Source organism: Fundulus heteroclitus, unplaced genomic scaffold (assembly GCF_011125445.2).
Source record: "Fundulus heteroclitus isolate FHET01 unplaced genomic scaffold, MU-UCD_Fhet_4.1 scaffold_42, whole genome shotgun sequence".
NCBI classification, from domain to species: Eukaryota; Metazoa; Chordata; class Actinopteri; order Cyprinodontiformes; family Fundulidae; genus Fundulus; species Fundulus heteroclitus.
Window position 1 is genome coordinate 1665822 of NW_023396835.1, and position 17830 is coordinate 1683651.

At 44.9% G+C, this 17830-nt stretch overlaps 1 protein-coding gene across 2 annotated transcripts in view; it reads right to left on the minus strand.

Moving 5' to 3' along the window:
• Positions 1–11208, minus strand: part of adcy8 (adenylate cyclase 8 (brain)) — a 139120-nt gene extending 127912 nt beyond the window's left edge. The window contains exon 1 of one of the 2 annotated variants that reach the window (XM_012850328.3): positions 8996–11208. In XM_012850328.3, coding sequence (XP_012705782.2) covers positions 8996–9907 — 912 coding nt within the window. In that variant the 5' untranslated portion in view covers positions 9908–11208. The remainder of the gene's footprint in view (positions 1–8995) is intronic. The other variant, XM_036131225.1, reaches the window with a different exon arrangement.
• Positions 11209–17830: the final 6622 nt, after the last annotated feature.

Below are 17830 nucleotides of genomic sequence, written 5' to 3' on the forward strand. Positions count from 1 at the left end.
ATGGACAGAGCGGTGAAAAGTTTCACATTTAGAGCACGTATTTATTTCTAGTCTTCAAACGAGGCCTGCCTTGATCAGCTCGGGTTGTTGCTGTAAACAGCTTCAGGAGGGAATCTCAGAAGACCCCAATGTTACAAAGCGAAACGTCTTTGAACACACACGTAAAAAACAAAACAAAGTGCTTGACAGTGATTGGCTGGAAGAGGAAAAGAGCAAAGCTGTTTGAATGCTAAAATCTGCAATGCCCCCCCCCCCCCCCCCCCTCTGCGGGGCCGGCCAGAGGCGAGGAGATTAAAAACATACACGCGTGTCGTCTCCGTGTCAAATTCACACTTGGCTTTTTTTAGTTTATTTTCCCGCCGCTATCTCCTCAGTGCAGCCAGCGCTCCGGTGAGCTCGGTGTGACCTTGAAAGAGGGAGCAGGACGTGCAGCAGATGCACAGCTCTGGATGTGTGTGAGGAGAATACACGCTATGCCCGCTGCTAACGCCTTCATGATGCTCTCACACTCCGCACACATTAGCATTCACACAGGCTCCTCCTTACGGACCAGAACAACCTCGTTGCTGTTTGACAGCAGTGAGGAGGAGACCAAACAGCGTATTCAGCTCCAGGAGCGGCTCAAGCAGCGTCTCTGAAGGGGAGAAGTGGAAGAAGAGTAGAGAGTGGAGGCAGGTTTTAATACGAGCAACATGGCTGCCCACCCGGGGCGGCCTTCTGTCACGGAGCGCCATGAGAACCCAAGGACAAAATTTAAAGAATGCTTATATATGATTTAAAAACTATTCAACTCAATAAAAAATAAAAAATTAGAACATTTCCAAAAGCCATGTGAGAAGCTTTCGTCTTAGGGCATTTTTTGATTGCACTGCTATTGATGCTTGCGTAGAAAAATGACAACATATGAATATTCTGAGCTTTTCAGCTTATGTAAAGAACATTTATTCAACATTTTAAACATTTTGATTTCCCAGCGTTAATTTATAAAATCCTGATTATGTGGAAGTAACCTGGGTTTAAAACACCTCATGCGACTAGTTTCTATGCATAAATCCAGCACTTTGCATTTCCCTGTGATTTTTGTAGTTGACACAATCATTTCAGACTCTGTCGTCTCCGACTCGGCTCTCTGCAGTACATGCAATAAGACGTTGACCTCCGTCCTTCAGCAAACACGCTTAATGAGAGCAGATTAACGCCGCTTGAGTTCAGGATGCTTCACTTTGCAGCGCGCCGAGTCTTCTAATCCCGCGCCCTCTGCTGCGCCCCCACCCGGCCGCACCTGCCCCACTGCAGACACAAGCTGGAGCCAGAACAAGTCAGGGCGTGTGAACGGGAGAGTTTTCAGGTTGGCTGACACCGACCCGGAACCGTGAAGCAATCCCCCCCCCCCCCCAACCGCCCTGCAGGGCGTACAGCGGGTTAGTACTTACTCTGAAGACTCAAGTAAAGACGTATCTTAGCACAGCTGGAAGCTAATTAATGCTCTCATCAGCGAGCGCTCCCACAGATCACTGACTTATGCAAAACATGACTTTAATTATCATATCACCAGGCAGGGGTCTGTCAGCCATAACAAACACCATCCTGAGAAGGAGACCTTTACTGATACATTGCACATGTGTGCAGTTGTGTTTGCAGTCGTTTTCATTTGAAGTCTAGGTTTTAATCACAAAACCCATAAAATTCAGATTTATGTTGTAAACTTAATAATAAAAGCGATAATTCAGATTTCTCCTTAACTTTTTTTCCCCTCTACTTAGTTCAACATTTTCTCGCAAGGGACTTTCTAAAATGTTGGGAGATGCTGGAAAATGTCTGTCACAAAACTTTTCATATTCTTACAGATTTCTTCCTGTCGTAGTCGTCGTCTCCTAATTTACATTTATAATTATAGAGAAAATAAAAACTCAATGCCTTTTTCCAGAGGGTGAGATCTCCACCTCCGGGTTTGGGAGTTTCTGCCCCAAGTGGAGGAGTTAATTATTACTGGCAGAACAGATCCAGCCAACATTTTATATTGGGTCACATGGATACGAACCGAGAATAAATAGGAGCCAGATGGTGTCCAAGCGTGTCAGTAAGAGTGTCCTAGATGTTTTGGGCCATTTGAACTGACCTACTTAGAATACCAAGCTGGTTCTGAAGATTTGGGTTTAACTTTGTTGAACCAAGTGGGCTTCATTCTAGAAGACCTGCATGAACTAAAGTCCATACAGTACCCACCCTGCAGCAGCAGAGTCCAAACGGGGACTTTTAGAGTCAAACCCCAGAACCTCCTCCAGCTCCACCTGGAAGGCCGAGGAGTTCCTGAAGCAGCCATGAGATGTAGAGATGCTGGAGTGAGTGTGGCTTTGTGTTTGTGTGAACAGAGAATATCTGCTGGAGGACGTGGTGGTTCTACTGCAGACTGCACACCTCTCTGCACATTTCATGGAAAAGCTCTGATGTTTCTCTGCCTTTCCTCAGCTTGCCTTCATGCTCTCCGTGTTCCTAGGTCACAGTTAAAGCTCCATCTCTGGATCCCTTCTTCAGACCTCCCTGTGGCAGATCTGACCAGGAGCTCCTCAACGTCCCAGTCGTCCACCGCAGCTTGGACATCTTAAAGCCTTTATCTGCCCGCCTGCTCTGTCCAGCGTTCACTCCCTTCAAGCTCTAACGAAACTCCTTCAGGAACACAAATCCTCACCAGGAAGTCTCTCACTCATCAACGGGATCTTTGCTCCCACCTCAACTTCATTCGTCCAGCTCCAGACAATAAAACACTCTCTATACCAGGACCACTGCTCCATAACTTGACCAGATCTAACTTCTCCTCTCCATTCCACAAGCTGTCAAACCTTACACCCAGAGTTCATTATACGTCTTGTACATTTCTTATCTAACGTCCTTGTCTTTTACACTCAGCATCCTTCCAATGCTTCTGCATGCTGGTAAGGAAATTATCACAAAACATGACATGGGATCTCCCTGTGAGTCCTGGGTCTGCTCCTTGTTCTCCTTGGAAAAATACCAAAATGTTCCTTCTTAGAGAGGCGGGCCTTCGCTCCATAAATGCATCAATAGGCCTTGGCAACACTGATTGATTGTATCAAATAAAAGCTAAAGTTCAGACCTGCTAGCCATCACAACACGCACCTCGTCAAATTTGGTCAAATCGTTACATTTGAACATTTTCCCCTCCATGTAGCTTTGGTGAAAAGATTGTATGATTCTCTCTGACTGTTTTTCTTCACGCTTGCTGCGCTGATTTAGTCACTCATGGCAACAAACCTTAAACACAGGAAAACACTAAACAATACAAACATTAAACCTGAAATCAGTTTGAGGCTGATGCACAAAATCCTTCCTGTCACCAAACGGCTTCAGGCGTCGAAAACAAATTACTGGAAGACAAATTTAGTTGTTCTATTTTTTCCCCCTAAATCACTGAGACATGAGATCCAGGAAAGGCGTCAGAACACGGAGTGAAGCGGTACATGATTGGAGGTTTGATTGCAATGACGCCATGAGCCTCTGCAGCTCAAACTTTACGCCTCCAGATCCTGAAACAGCGCCTTGTTTTTCAAATCTCATTTTATGAGACAGATCTGCACAAAAGCATCTAAAATTGGGGAAGAGAAATTAGAAAAATATATAGAAAATTTAAAAAAAATTAATCGCTGTGTGCTTGTGTATCCACCCCCTTTTGTTATGAAGCCTCTAAAACATTACAATGCAACCAGTTACCTTTAGAAATCAATGAAATCTAGTCCGCCTGTGTGCAATCTAAGTGTCACATGACCTGTCAGTATGAACACACCTGAGGCTGCAGCACCACCAAGCTGGAGGCATCACATCCTGAAGAACAAGGAGCTATCCACACAAGTGGGTGTGGAATAATTAGTTATTCATGCTTAAGTTTTCTCTTATGTTGCACTTTTTGTTGTTTGCTTCACTGTAAAAAATAATAAATAAAAATAAACTTCAAAGTTGTCTGCATGTTCTGTAGATGAAATGGTGCCAGCTCTCACACGCCTCATTTTAATTCCAGCCAGAGGGGAAACAAAAATGCACTGTTCCGGTTCTCCCTTCCTCTTGACCTCTGACCTTCCCTCTAAAACGAGCAGTGGTCCTGTGGCTGCATACAGTTTATGTGAAGCACAAAGCAAAATTGCCAGTGCAGCGTACAGGCAGCTGCTACACATCTGCAGCCTCAGACTCAGGCAGCAGGCGTGTCAAACCCCAGGCCAGGGCTAATATTCTGCAACTTTTAGATGCATCTCTGCTCCAACACGCCTGAGTCAAATATTCAGGCCATTAGCAGGACTCTGGGGAACCTGAATGGACACAGAGGAAGTAATTCAGCCGTCACATTCAGAGGTATTGGACCAGAGACACATCTAAAAGTTGCAGGACACCGACCCTCCAGGACTGGAGCTGGACACCCCCAGACTGACAGGATAGGCAGCAGAAGAACTGCTGGGCTTCCCCGCTGCAGTCAGCATGCTCAGGGAGTTTAACAGCATTAACTGGGGGTTGCATCATGCTAGGTACTCATCAGGTATCCTTCAGGTATTTCTGGACTGCATCTGAGCTGCAACAACACATGAGCTGAAAATAAGTCATGACGACAAACTAATTTTTTGATTCTTTTCTGATTCTGGTGTGAATTAAAATGCTTACGACTGCAATAGTCTTGAAAAATACATAATGTGAACTAAAGTGAATAAGATAACCTTGTCTTACCTGATGTAAAACTTTGTATTGCGTCTAAATTCTCCAAAAAGGTACAAAGTAAAGCATAACTGTTCATCTGCAGCAAACTCAACCATTTTTGACTCCTATTGGACATTCGACACAAATGATCACTCCATTCTGTTAGAGCGCCTGGAGAACTGGGTCGGCCTTTCTGGTACAGCTCTCCACTGGTTTAAATCCTACTTAAAGGACTTTTAGTAGGTAACTTTACATCAGAGATGACAAAAATCACATGTGGGGTTCCCCAAGGGTCCATCCTGGGTCCCCTCCTATTCAATATCTACATGCTCTCTCTTGCTCAGATGATAAAACACATCATCAGCTACCATAACTATGCAGACGACACACAGCTCTACATCACCAGGTGACTATAAACCAGTTCAGGCACTGAGTAATTGCCTAGAAGAAATCAATGCATGGATGTGCCAAAAGTTTCTTCAATTGAATAAAAACGAAACTGAAGTAATAATTTTTGGCCTTTTGGTCAAAAGGGCCACCACAGCAACAAAAGAGCTCTAGTTGGGTTCCACCTGCGAGAACCATCTTCTGTATTCTCCACATGTCAAAGTGAAGGAGGACGTCTGCAACACAGAATCACTTTTTTCTAAAGAAAACATCCAAGCCTGGCTAAAATCTCCTGACACATTGTGTTGTAGTCTGATGGCACCAAACTTCAGGTCTTTGGGCAACAAATCCAAAAGGGATGTTCACTGATCCAGCGGCTTCTCTGGCACGATACGTTAAGTAGGGCACAAGAAATCAACTCCTATTAACAGACACTAATTTATGTGATGCATACAATCTGACTTTGATCAATTTTAAATGAAACAGATAAATCAGCATACACTAACACACTAGAAAATCCATTATATAAAAGCTAAATGTAATTACATTTTTATACATAAAATTACAAATAAAGGCTCACTCATATTGTACATTCATTGAACAGAAAGAAATCACATCAATCCTTTATTGAGCCAACAAAGACAACCAACACTAGATGGTCACACACTATCCGGCAGAACGTAAACGTAACACGTGCATTTCCAGTCTTTTGATTGGACAGTCCAAGCCTGGGACGTAGTATTTGTGCCCCACAGATGTCTACTGAGAGCGTGTTGGGCATGCTCACTGCGATTTAGATGTTCATTATTTAAAAATGTTGGTGGACTGACCTCAATATCAAAGCTCATCAACAGGATTTAGCTACTGAGCTTGTCAGTTTTCTGATGTATAGACATAAATGTTTATCTGCAACGGTCTTTTTTTACAATATTACTCTATAAAAATGATCCTGTCCCACTGATTATAGCATAGAGCTCCAAAGCGACATCTGGTGGGGCGTTGCTATTTGGTATTTCTATTACCAATTCCTATATTTCTATTTGGTATTTATTCCCCTCTGTAAAGCACTCTGTGATTTTAATCTGTGAAAGGTGCAATACGAATAAAGTTTAGTCACTCAATTAACTAATATACTGATGTCATAGACTGAACTGAGTAAAAATGTTCCTCGACCAAATATCTGTTGTTATCAAGCGAGATATTGCAGCTTTTTTGTTTGCCTTTCATTTGTTTTTTTAGTTAAACTCTACAGGAAACATTTCATAGAAAATGTAGAAGTTTAGAAATGATTTATAATGGTCTCTATTTTAAAATATCTGATCCTTTAACAGCAGTCTATAAACCTTTCAGACCTCCTGTTTATGAATTATTGCACTACTACTGCATTAGTTTATGGTATTTGCTGCATTGGGGGTCATGTTTCATGCTGCATATGTCTCCACGTATAATGATGCCATATTTATCAGGGCTCCAGATTAAATTTAGAACCATTTTGCGACCGTTCCTGCAGAGTGCATGGTTAATCTCATGAGAGAGAGAGAGAGAGAGCCCTATTCAGGTCCATGTGGACTGATTTGTTGCAGATTCCTCTCGACAATAACAAGAGGAATCAGCTGGAAATATTGAGCTGCAAAAGGCAAAAACCCAATTCCGGAGCAGACACAACTCCAGCTGAGATATTGCAGAAAAAAAAAAGATTGCTGCTATTATCGGTGTAAGGCTTACATTGCACCAGTTATCGCCATTTCCTGAAGGAAGCTATCTGCTAATTGATCTGCACAAGATGCTGAATTTATATAAAATGCGAGTTGAGCTTCTAGTGTTAAGTTAATTAAATTTTAGATTTATTGGAAAATCTCATAAAAATGTGAGCATTTTAAAGATGAAGGATTGCCTGTCCTGCTGATGCATTACAGCCCAGTTCAGAGTTATGGTCCCTGAGTCACAGATTCAACGGCATTTCTGTCGGACAAATTTAGCAGATGATTCCAGCCGGAGTTTCTCCTTTAAAAGATCAAAATTAGGAGAAGTGGAGACTAGTTCTGAAACAAGACCCACCTAGAAGCCATTTAATAACACTACTTCATTAGTTAAAAGCCAAACCGGGCTAAGAACCAGAAACTAAAGTACAGTAAGGAGCAGAAAGTCTTCCTCTGCAGCCTGCTGACAGGTAAGGCAGTTTCTGCTTCTGTTTGGGCTGCGCAGAAACAACGAAAAGCTTCATTCCCAGCGCAAACTACATGGTAGGGAGTTCCATGTTGATTATTTCTCTCCTCCTATGTCATAACCCCCTGTCTTTAGGAAAATACTATCTTCAACAGCTGAATAATTGGGTTAGAAGGGACAAGAGTCACACAAACGATTCAGCTCTACCAACTGTTCGGGGAAGCCAAATAACATCTAACATTGAGCAAAGGATTAACTTAGAAGGGCATTTTATAAAAAATATTTTAAGCATCTTTTTGCCATGCACCAATACAGGGAAAGAGACTCACAAACTATTCACACCCATCAAACAACAAACCCCACTGTGTTTTATTTTATGTAGCGTGTGTCAGGAAATGATTGTTTTCAATTTTTTTTTAGATACATTCATTTCTAAAAATATATATATGCGCATTGCATATGTATTCTGTCCTCTTTACCGTAATTCCTCTAAACAAAGTCCAGAACAACCAGCTGCCTTCATACACAGCATTGTTTTTATAAAGAATACGCCAAGCTACCTGCAGTGCCCTCCACAAACCCGCACTTCTCAACCAACATCCATTCATAGAAAACCACAATAGGTCCTGTTTACACTTTGGCTTAAGCTGTGTAAGGGGACACAGCTCAGACGGGAGCCAAACTAAACCTTTTGGCATACTTGCAGTATGCCGTGTGTGACAAGAAGCTAACACTGCACAGGCTAAGCTTTCAGCAGAACAACAATCCTCCACGTTTAACCAGAACAACAGAGAATCAAGATCCATCCATGCTGTAGAACGGCCCAGTCAAAGTTAAGACATGAGAATCTGTGGCCAGACGCTCTGCATCCCTGCTGACTAAGCTTCAGCTGGCCTTGCAAAGAAGAACGGACCAAAATTTCAGTCTGTGTGTGATGTTTCAGAGATTTCAGTTCATGATTGTGCTCCACTCCACGTTGCTTTTTCATTGAAAATCCCAACAAAAAGTGGTAGGAAGGTTTTTGCTCTCAATCCGTCTGAGAAACCAAAAGAAACACGATGCTGATCCTGGTTTAAGATCAGCTCTCAGCAAAGAGAAAAACCCACCCTGCTCCCGCAAAACCAACAAGTATTTCTCTGCATGGCGTGGGTGGCTCATCCCCACCTACACCACAAGTAAACAGATTTGCACAAAAAAACAAAAAAACAAAAACAGAACCAGAACCAGCAGCTTTGGGTTTGATCCATCACACCTGACCACCGTCAGAGTGGGTTTTCTAGTTGCTGTTTAATCAATATTTATTCCTTTGCTGATGTGCATCTGTCTCCTGAATGTTCTGATGTGATCAGTGAGCATGGGATCAGTTTTCAGGGAATCTAGTTAACAAAGGTTGTTAAAGATCAAGCTTTTTATGGAAGAAGGAGGCGCAATGTTCACCAGTAGAGGGAGCTGATCCTCTGACACGGCGTGGTGGACAGCTCCTGGTGCTGAAAGCTCAGCAGCCACAGACAAACGGCCACATTATATCACAAAAACCAAAACAGGAGCGCCCCAAAGAGTTCCACGCATCCACAATGCAGATAAAAGTGTTCCACGGGTGATATTCTTTTCACAGTTCCCCAAAGAAAAAAAAAGAACATTTCCTGACACATAAGCAGCGGTGAAGTGATGGAGAACAGAAAGTTACATAAAGAGGAGAGACCGGAGGTGGATCTTAAGCTGTGAGAGGAAGGTGAAGACTCACCTGGTTGGTGAAGAGTTGTGCTTTCTCGGAAATGAGCAGCTGGACCAGGATGTGCAGTCCGGAGGTGAAGAGACCGGCCAGGATGGCCCAGGTGAGCGGCAGCGGCAGCATGCTGTAGGTGGCGAACAGCGTAAACAGGACGTAGCCCACCCCGTCCCCCAGCAGCCCGTAGCCCAGGCCGGCCGCCAGGATCTGCGTGGCCATGGCCACCCAGGTGACCACGCCGCTGTACTGCAGGTAGCTGTGCGAGGTGGTGTCCTTCCGCACCACCACTAAGGCACAAATGACCACCTCTATGCCGGTGAAGAAGCCCAGCAGCATCCCCTTGATGGGGTCCATGGGGGTGGAGGCCAGGGTGAGGTGCAGGACCAGCAGGGTGAGCTTGGTCACCACGTCCAGGATGTTCATCACCACCACAGATTTGCGCCTCTGGCCCAGGAAGTAGCGCTGGTAGAGGCGCTCCAAGTCGCGGGACTTGAAGGCGTTCCGCAGCGTGGGGAAGATCACGCCCCGGTACGTGTAGCCCCAGTTCAGGAAGAAGTCCGAGTTGCTGGGCGCGCAGTCGATCTGCAAGAAGCCCAGGTCGCTGCTGGCGCGCTCGGGGAACACTTTGGTCCCGCCGTTGTTGTGCCGGTCCCCTACCGAGGTCCGGCCCGCGGACTGCTTCCGTGCGTCCTGGATCGGGTCGAAAGGGTCGTCTTTGGCTCCCCCGGAGCCGCCGCCGCCGCCGCCGCCCTGCTCGTGGATGAAGCGCTGCTCGGTGATGTGCCGCACCGCGTTCTGCCACAGCAGCCGCTTGGGCCGCGCGCTGCCGCTGCCGCTGCCGCTGCTGTTGTCGCTGCTGCTCGGCGTCTTGTTGATGGTGTACAGCTCCTCGCTGGCGCTGGAGCACCGCACCTCCGACAGCTCCATCACCACCTCTCTGCTCTGATCGTTTGTGTCAGCGTGTGTCCCCCCTTCTCCCCCTCCTCCTCCCCCTCCTCCTCCTCCTCCTCCTCTCCGGACTGTCAGTCGGATCAGCGGTTCTGGGGACACGACGTCTTCTCGTGCGCATCGAACCGAGGGCGCGTGCTTTTCTTTCGGGTTGGGGTGGGAACGGCGCGGGGCAGAGCGCTGCTGGAGGTCATTGTCAAGAGTAGTCGGTCCCTTAAAGAACCATCCGCGCCAATACCGCCTCTGCCAGACCAGCCATCATGATTCCCGCGTGGTAAAATCACCGGGTGGCGCGTCCGAGCAGCAGGAGCTCGGGCCACTGTAGCCGGACTGTGGGCACCATGTGGTTTCGCGGCTCCACGCCAAGCTGGGACCCGTGTAAAGCAAGGTGGATCGCAGGTGGAAGAGAATAAAATTCGTATTTAAGCGGGTCGGAGGGTCCGGTTCTCCACTGCGCGCACAGCCGCGCCGGAGAGGGACATTAGCGGAATCCCCGGCTGCCTTCAAGGTTCCCAACAGGATCACAAGGGGAGGAAAAGAGGCAGAGCAGCAGATCCATCAAATCCAGAATCTCAACCCGGAGAAAATTCAGAACATGAAACTTGTTGCCGCAGTCCGGATCAACGACGAGCGCGAGCCCTCCGGCGCAGATCAAAGCTCCGTGCCGCGCGTTGACAACACCTGTCTGACCGCGCGAGGCGAGCCGGCATGTTCTCAGTCAGCGCAAAACCAGCGCGTCCGCCGCGTCCCGGTGCGGCGCCAGCGTCAGCTTCTCCCGGTCCGACCTCCGCGGTTCCTGCTCCTCCTCCGCGGTGTTTCAAAGCTGCGGCGGCCGCGTGCAGAGGCGCAGAGAGCGGCTGCTGGTCAGCTCCGCTCCGCTCCACTCCACTCTGCTCCGCTCGGGTTTGACGTCACCTCTCTGTGTCTGTGCGCTCCCTCTCTCCTCCTTCCTAACCCACCGTGTCATCCCACGCTCCTTAGCTTCTCCTTTTGTCTGCTAACTCTCTCCTTTCCTCTTCGCTTCGCGCTTCCTTCCTCCTTTCCGTCTCTCTGCTCTTCCTGTCGGTAACTGGGTCACTTTTTGGATCAGGCGCAGCCAGCCCACATTCCGGATCTGTTTCCCACGGATTTACACGAGATTTCAGTTGAAATGCTCGAAACTTGATTTCATTGACATCATCCTGCAACAATATGATGCCCACTAACGGCGAACTTGTGTTTTTCCCAGTGATGCGCAGAGAAAATCTGCCTCCTGACACGATTTCACCTCTAAACTCCCCACATTGTTTTACAGAACCCTGCAGTTCGGTAAGATTATTGTTATAGTCACATAAACAACCAGTCACTTCAATGTATTGTGTTGGACAAATAATACATCACATTGCTTTTAGGGAAAATGATTCCTGGTTTTAATCTTTTTTACAAATTAAAAAAAAATAAAGGGTGTGGCGTGATGTTTTATTATTTCCATCTTCAAGTCTTTCGGAGTTTATCTACAGACTCATTAAAAAAAATAGCTCCACTGCAGTCAGATGTGATGGAGGGCAACAACAATATTTTTTTTTGCCACAGACTCTGAGCTAGATTTACATCTGGACTTTGACTAGGCCATTCTAACACATGAAGACGCTTTAATCTCAATCACCCATTTGTTGCCTTGGCTGCATGTTTAGGGTCATTGTCCTACTGGAAGCTCTCAGGGTTTTTTTGAGCCTCTAACATCGTTTTTTTTTTTTTTTTTTTTTTTTTTTTTTTTTTTTTGAGGATTGCTCCATATTTAGCTATTAGCATTCCTGTTCCTGTGGAGGAAATGCAACTCGTGGCATTATGCTGCCGCCACGCTTCCCAGTGAGGGAAGGCTTTAACAGATTCTCCCACTGGAGTTTAAGGTCTCTGCAGCTCCTCCAGAGTCAACAAAGGCTTCTGGACGACAGTGGTGCACGAGCTATGAGTTTGTCCAAGAAGTTGTTTGGCGGCAAAATGCAAGCTAGAGTTCGTAAGCAGTAGCATGATGAACTCGGAGGCTTTAATGAGAACAGCCCAGTTGATGAGCCAGATGAGGCGAACGGGGCGTGGAGACAGGATGGCAGCAAAATGAAAGCAAACTGAGGGTCTAAATAGAGCAGAGAGCCGCTGAATGGACCCAGGTGAATGGGATGTACTGATTTACCATTGGCTGTTGGAGGGAGAAGAGTTAACCTGACCAGATAGGGAAAAACTCAACAAGACACCTACTGAATCTTTCCAATATGTAGTAATAATAATAATACATTTTATTTATAGGAGCCTTTCTGGACACTCAAGGTCACCATATGTTGGTTAAATACAATAAAAATAATAAAACCTGATCACAAAGGAAAGAAAAGTAAGGGATAATGCCCACAACACGAGGCGTCCATCATTAGAAGTTAATGGACATTTCTGATAACGAACACCTCAAAGGGCATTATCATGCTTATACCATGGTCACTTACAAAAGAAATAAGTATTAAATCAGTTATTAAGGCTTTAATGCTTTTCACCGTTAAAATCGTAGGTTTTTCAGAAGAAGAGGCTGAGAGAACTAGTTAATGTCTCTCGGTGTGACGCTTTGCCAAGGTAACCAGCGCCGTTACCAGCTAACGTCTGAGCCGGCGTAATAATTAAGAACAATCAGGCTGTTTGACCGGAACATTTTTATAGATTTTTATAGTCCCTTTAACGCTTTTTTAACGGGCGCCCTGCAGCCAATCAGAATCGAGCGTTCACCCAGACCGCAGTATAAAACAAAGTAAATAAATGAGAAAGCGATGGCCCGACTAAACAGCAACACTAAGAAATACACAAGGCATATAGTGAGCATAAGGAAATTAACTAATATGGAGAGAACTATAGAATCAAATTTGTTTGTAGCACATTTCAGTAACAAGGCGGTTGCATCATGAAAACATAAAAATGTCATAAACACATTGAAACAGTCATTGGTTGTGAGAGCAGTGACCAACATTAAATCATATCAGGTGAAAACATCATTATGTTGGTCAGTGTTCCTGTTATTATGGCTGAACGCAGCTCTGAACAGGAGGGTTTTCATCTGGATTTAAAGGAACTCAGTTTTTATGCTGATTTACAGTTTTATGGGAGTTTCTTCCAGATTTATGGAGCATAGAAGCTGAATGCTGCTTCTCCATATCTGGTTCTGGTTCTGGGAAACAAGTAGAGTGGGTAATATAAGGAAAGTGCTGAAAGACATGAACAGAAAATCAAAACTATAACCTAAAAGCTGTAGTTTATAACAGCTAGACAAGAACAGGCCATTTACCATTTATTTTTACGTTTGATGAATGGTCTCATTGCCCAGCCCTACAGTTCTGGTGGACATCCGGGTTCTGGTAGTTCTGCAGCCGGTCCGTCCTCTCTCCGTGTTCAGAAAACCCTGTTTTAAACATATTTGGCCTTCCTGATGCTGTTTGTGCACCAATGTTCCCTAACAAAGCTCAGGGACCAGGAACAGAACAACTGGATCTAAACTGAAAGTGACACCATTCACTGATCAGGTGATTTATGAGGCCAACTGGCTGCAGAGGACTTCATTTCCAGGTATCAGAGGAAGAGGACAGAAGACAGTGTAGAATGAATAGGAAGACTGGTAATCTCGGCCCGGTGGCCCCTGAAGCAAAGCCAGTCCACTGTGACTCCGGCCCAGACGTACCAGACAGAGGTCGTCTGCGTTCTGTTCTGGCTGTGATGGCAGAGAAGATTTAAACAAGCAGGTTAAAGCAGACATTTTTTAATGCACCATTGGTGTCTTTTTGAAGCTTTGCTGAATCTTGGCTCAAGAAAGTAGATGTGTTAAAAAAAGAAGGTTATGCATCTAAAACTAAGAGAAACAAAAGCAGGTTGTCAATTTTTTATGTGAACTGTTGCATCTTGAACCGGCTCAAGAATTTCTGCTGCTTCATTCTAGCAATAAAGAAGTGCAGTGGGGAAGTGCAGAAGTAAAAGAAAAAAAATGAACTGTTCTTCTTTGTGTTTTCTTTTTTAATTATCATTATTCTGGAACAAGAGTTTTCTAATATTGGAAATATCCTCTGGGTTCCTGTTAGTATAGAGCCTTCTCACAGATAGCTAAAGTTTTTTAGACAAATAAACACATTTTAGTCACCTCACAAAGATAATCAGAGACAATTCCAAAAGGCAGTTTCCGAATAATAATTATTTTATATGAGAGGGGAAAAAAGCCACCCTAACCAGTCTGGCCCTGCTAAAGATATGAGGATGATGAATATTGGTAAATAATTCTTTCTACTTCAATTCAATTGAGAAATATTTGATCAATCCTCACTTTCTTGCCACCGCCATGTTTGACCACAGGAAGCATGTTCCTTCTGTTAGAAACCGTGTTAGTTTTCAACCACATATCACACCTTCAGGAAAGTCTGTCAGCTTGGTGAGTGTTTTCCTAAAAGTCTTGGACATCTCCTTTTCAAACAGGCAGATATGATCCAGGCCTTTGGGGTGAGCCATGGTTCTGAAACCCTCCTGTTCAGACTGTTTTGACCAGTTTCTCCCTTACTGTCAAACCCTGAACTGAAATGTTCTGGATTATTTTCCTGGACGAGTCTCTGATTTACTCCTAGGATGATTTTGGCCGGCCGGCACCGCCTCAGAAGATTCACCATGTTTTTCTGTAGAGAGCGGCCCTCACTACGTTCTCCCATCGGTGTCAAAGCCTTGGAGAGGGCTTGGGAACCTCCAACAGATGTCCGCGAATTAATTCTTGAATATCTTTAGGTTTGTGTTTAATGCACTACTTGTAGTTGTCATAAAGCTTCTGTTAAAGCGGCTGTAAGTCCAGGGATGTGGCTTGTATAGTTTCTCACATGAACAGGAGGGTCTGGATAGCTTTTCCTGCCTATGAAATGCACTAATCCTTTTAAAATCTGCTTTAATGCACTAACACAAGTTAGATTTGTCTGATATTAAAGCTTGTTTGATGATCTGACATATTTAAATGTGCCAAACAGGCAAAACAATAAAACAAAACTGTAAAGGGGGAAACACTTCAACTGTTTATCACACATTTGGCTCAACTTTTGGGTTCTAATTACTGATTGTAAAAGAGATCTGAATAATAATTTAAAAGTCATTTGATAAACGGAGCGAAATCCTGTAAAATCCTGTGAATTTATGACCTTAGAACAAGCGGCAGCAGGTTTATGAATGTAACTCACTTCTGCTGCTTCACACCATCAACCGAGTCATTTTCATCTGTTTCTAAGATGTCTGTTATTTTAGGATCTTCGATGAATTTGCAATTTTGTCAATTTTCTGCAGAAACAAAAAGGATTGCTGCGTCTTGAAATCTGACACACATCAGTTTCGGGTGATTGAACAAACAGCACTTCTCTCAGAAATGTCCTTTAACTTCACTAAAACACAAAGATGAAATCTTCATTCTGAAAATCAGATTAGAGATTAGATTAGTTGAAGGATGATCCTTTACAGATGCTTTTTGCTGGGTTTTGGTTTGACATTAGATCTTTGGCTGCGGGCAGAAATCAGCCAAAATGTAAGTAAAGCTCAGAGTGATAAAGCTTCGGTCTAATGTGAGGCTCGCGGGCCCTCGCATGTTTATCACAAACGGTAAACTCCAAATTAATCACCCCGGAAAACTCCCCAAAGATGTTTTTACAATCCTGCACAACAGATCGCCTTTCACAGCGCGGCCCCAGGGGCTGGTTAAAGAGAGATTAATTCATCAAGATGCCCAAAATGGAGACAAAATGGTGGTGAAATGTGCTGGAATGAGGTTCCTCCATCCTCTCGCTGCGCTTTTCCTCCTGCCCCACTTTTCCTTATCCGTGAAACGCGGTGCCAAGGCCCATCAGAGCTCGCTGGACTCGGATTAGAGGGGGTAAAATGACTCCCTCCTAAACCTCGAGTTCCCTGCGAGGAGAAGCAACCCCCCACGCACAGCTCCAGGCAGCAGGGAAAGTCGCCTCATTGCTATTCCGTCTATTTTTACCTCCTCTCCTCCGCCCTATCTCTACAGCAGCTCTTCCTTCTGCTGATTCCCGGGAACAGAGAATTAAAGAAATCCAGAAAGAGCTGGTGCTACTCGGTACCCCCCCCCCCCCCCCCTCCTAAAAGCGGGGCGGTGGAACCGATAGGAGGGAAAAAAACCCGGGAACAGTACGACGTCTCAATAAAAGGCTGCGTTTCTTAACACAGCTAAAGCATTCCTGCAGATGTAAGCGTTAAAAACAAAGCCATTTGTGGCACGGTTCTGTAATCAGATGGTGAGAATAGGGAAGGCGTTCAGAAGCAACAAATATGTAAATAATAATGTCATTTAATAACAAGACGGACTAATAACAGGTTGCACTACAAACCTGTATTTAAAGGAAACAAGTTCAAAAAGCGTGGCAACAGTGTGACAATGTTTTTTCCCTGAAGCACAGAGGAGACTGCAGCTCAGTGGGTAAGGCAGTTTTCCTGTTAATGGAAGGTTGTAGGTTCAATTCTGGCTTCCCCCGTCACACGGGCAAGGCATTTAACCCCATCCTACTGTCACAATGTCAGCGACCTCAGAGAAGTAGCTGCTGTTGCTGATCGACTGGGGAAAGTTTCTAAAACATCATGAGTTCAATCTGTGACCGTCTGAGTGAACCGAGCTCCATGAAGCTAAAGATTAAAGATTAAAGCTGCAGGATGGAGTGAAACGTTCTCCTTCTCATGCTGGCAGCGTGACTTGGGAGGAAACTGTGTCTCGTTTTCCTGGACTCACCGAGACTCTGGGGCTTCATAAAAACAAGTCTGCTTCTGAAGACGTAACGTTTGTTTGTTCACGATGAACTTAAGGGTTTTCAGGCTGATTTGGACAGAGAGAAGCATTTCCAAAGGAACATCGGCAAAAGCAGCCACATCGGATAATTTAGCTCACTGCCACCGTGAGAGCGGGTCTCTGTGAGCTAGAAAGTACAAAATAAACTCAACGTTTACTGATTTACCATAAACGTTGTTTGGTTTGACATTGGTGTGCCTATATGTGAACATGAGCATGGGTCCTCACCTGCACAGGTGTGCCAACAAGCCCTGCAGTGGAGGGAGGTAGGGGGCTGAATTTGTGTGGGTGAAAGAAGCGGGGGGCTCTCGTTAAAAAGACGCTGGGACCACCTGCTTCACAACAGGTGAGGTCCAGTTACAGATGTCTGGTCAGAAAGAGCGGGGTCCATGTTGGGAGACAACTATGCACAGCACAGCCGATGATGTGGGCTTGTTCTGCAAACACATCACCTGCCCACCTCCAGTCAATGAGTGTTTGACAGGGGCGGTCCTAGACAGGGGCCAACAGGGGCCCATGCCCCTGTAGAAATGGTCCTGGCCCCTGTACTAAAGACATGATATTAAATACACTTCTCATAAATATTTGCAATGGCAAAGAAACCATAACTGATTGGTCACTTTGATCAATATTATTATTATTTTTTTACCTATACAGTTTTACTCTACTTAAAAAGAATTTAAAACTTAAGATGTTTCACGTTTAGCTTTAGCTGTATTGAGCTGGGGGCAAAGTATTCAACTGCTAGATCAGGGGTCTGAAAACTGCAGTTCCGGAGCCACAAGTGGCTCACTTAATATTATTACACAGTTAAATGTTGCCATTTTATTGTTGTTTTTTTATTTTTTTGTTCTGTGCCCCTGTGAAAAAACACTGGCCCCACCTTGGCCCCCCTGGTAAATTTGGTCTAGAACCGCCACTGGTGTTTGACAAACACCTCTATCTACAAAGTTTATACGTACGAGATGCATAGCTGAACTTGGACCCGGACTGGGTCATCGGCAGCACTATGATCCCAGAGCAGATCCAGAACGGAATGCCAAGAGTGACACCCAGGTGGTCCAACGAGAAGTGTC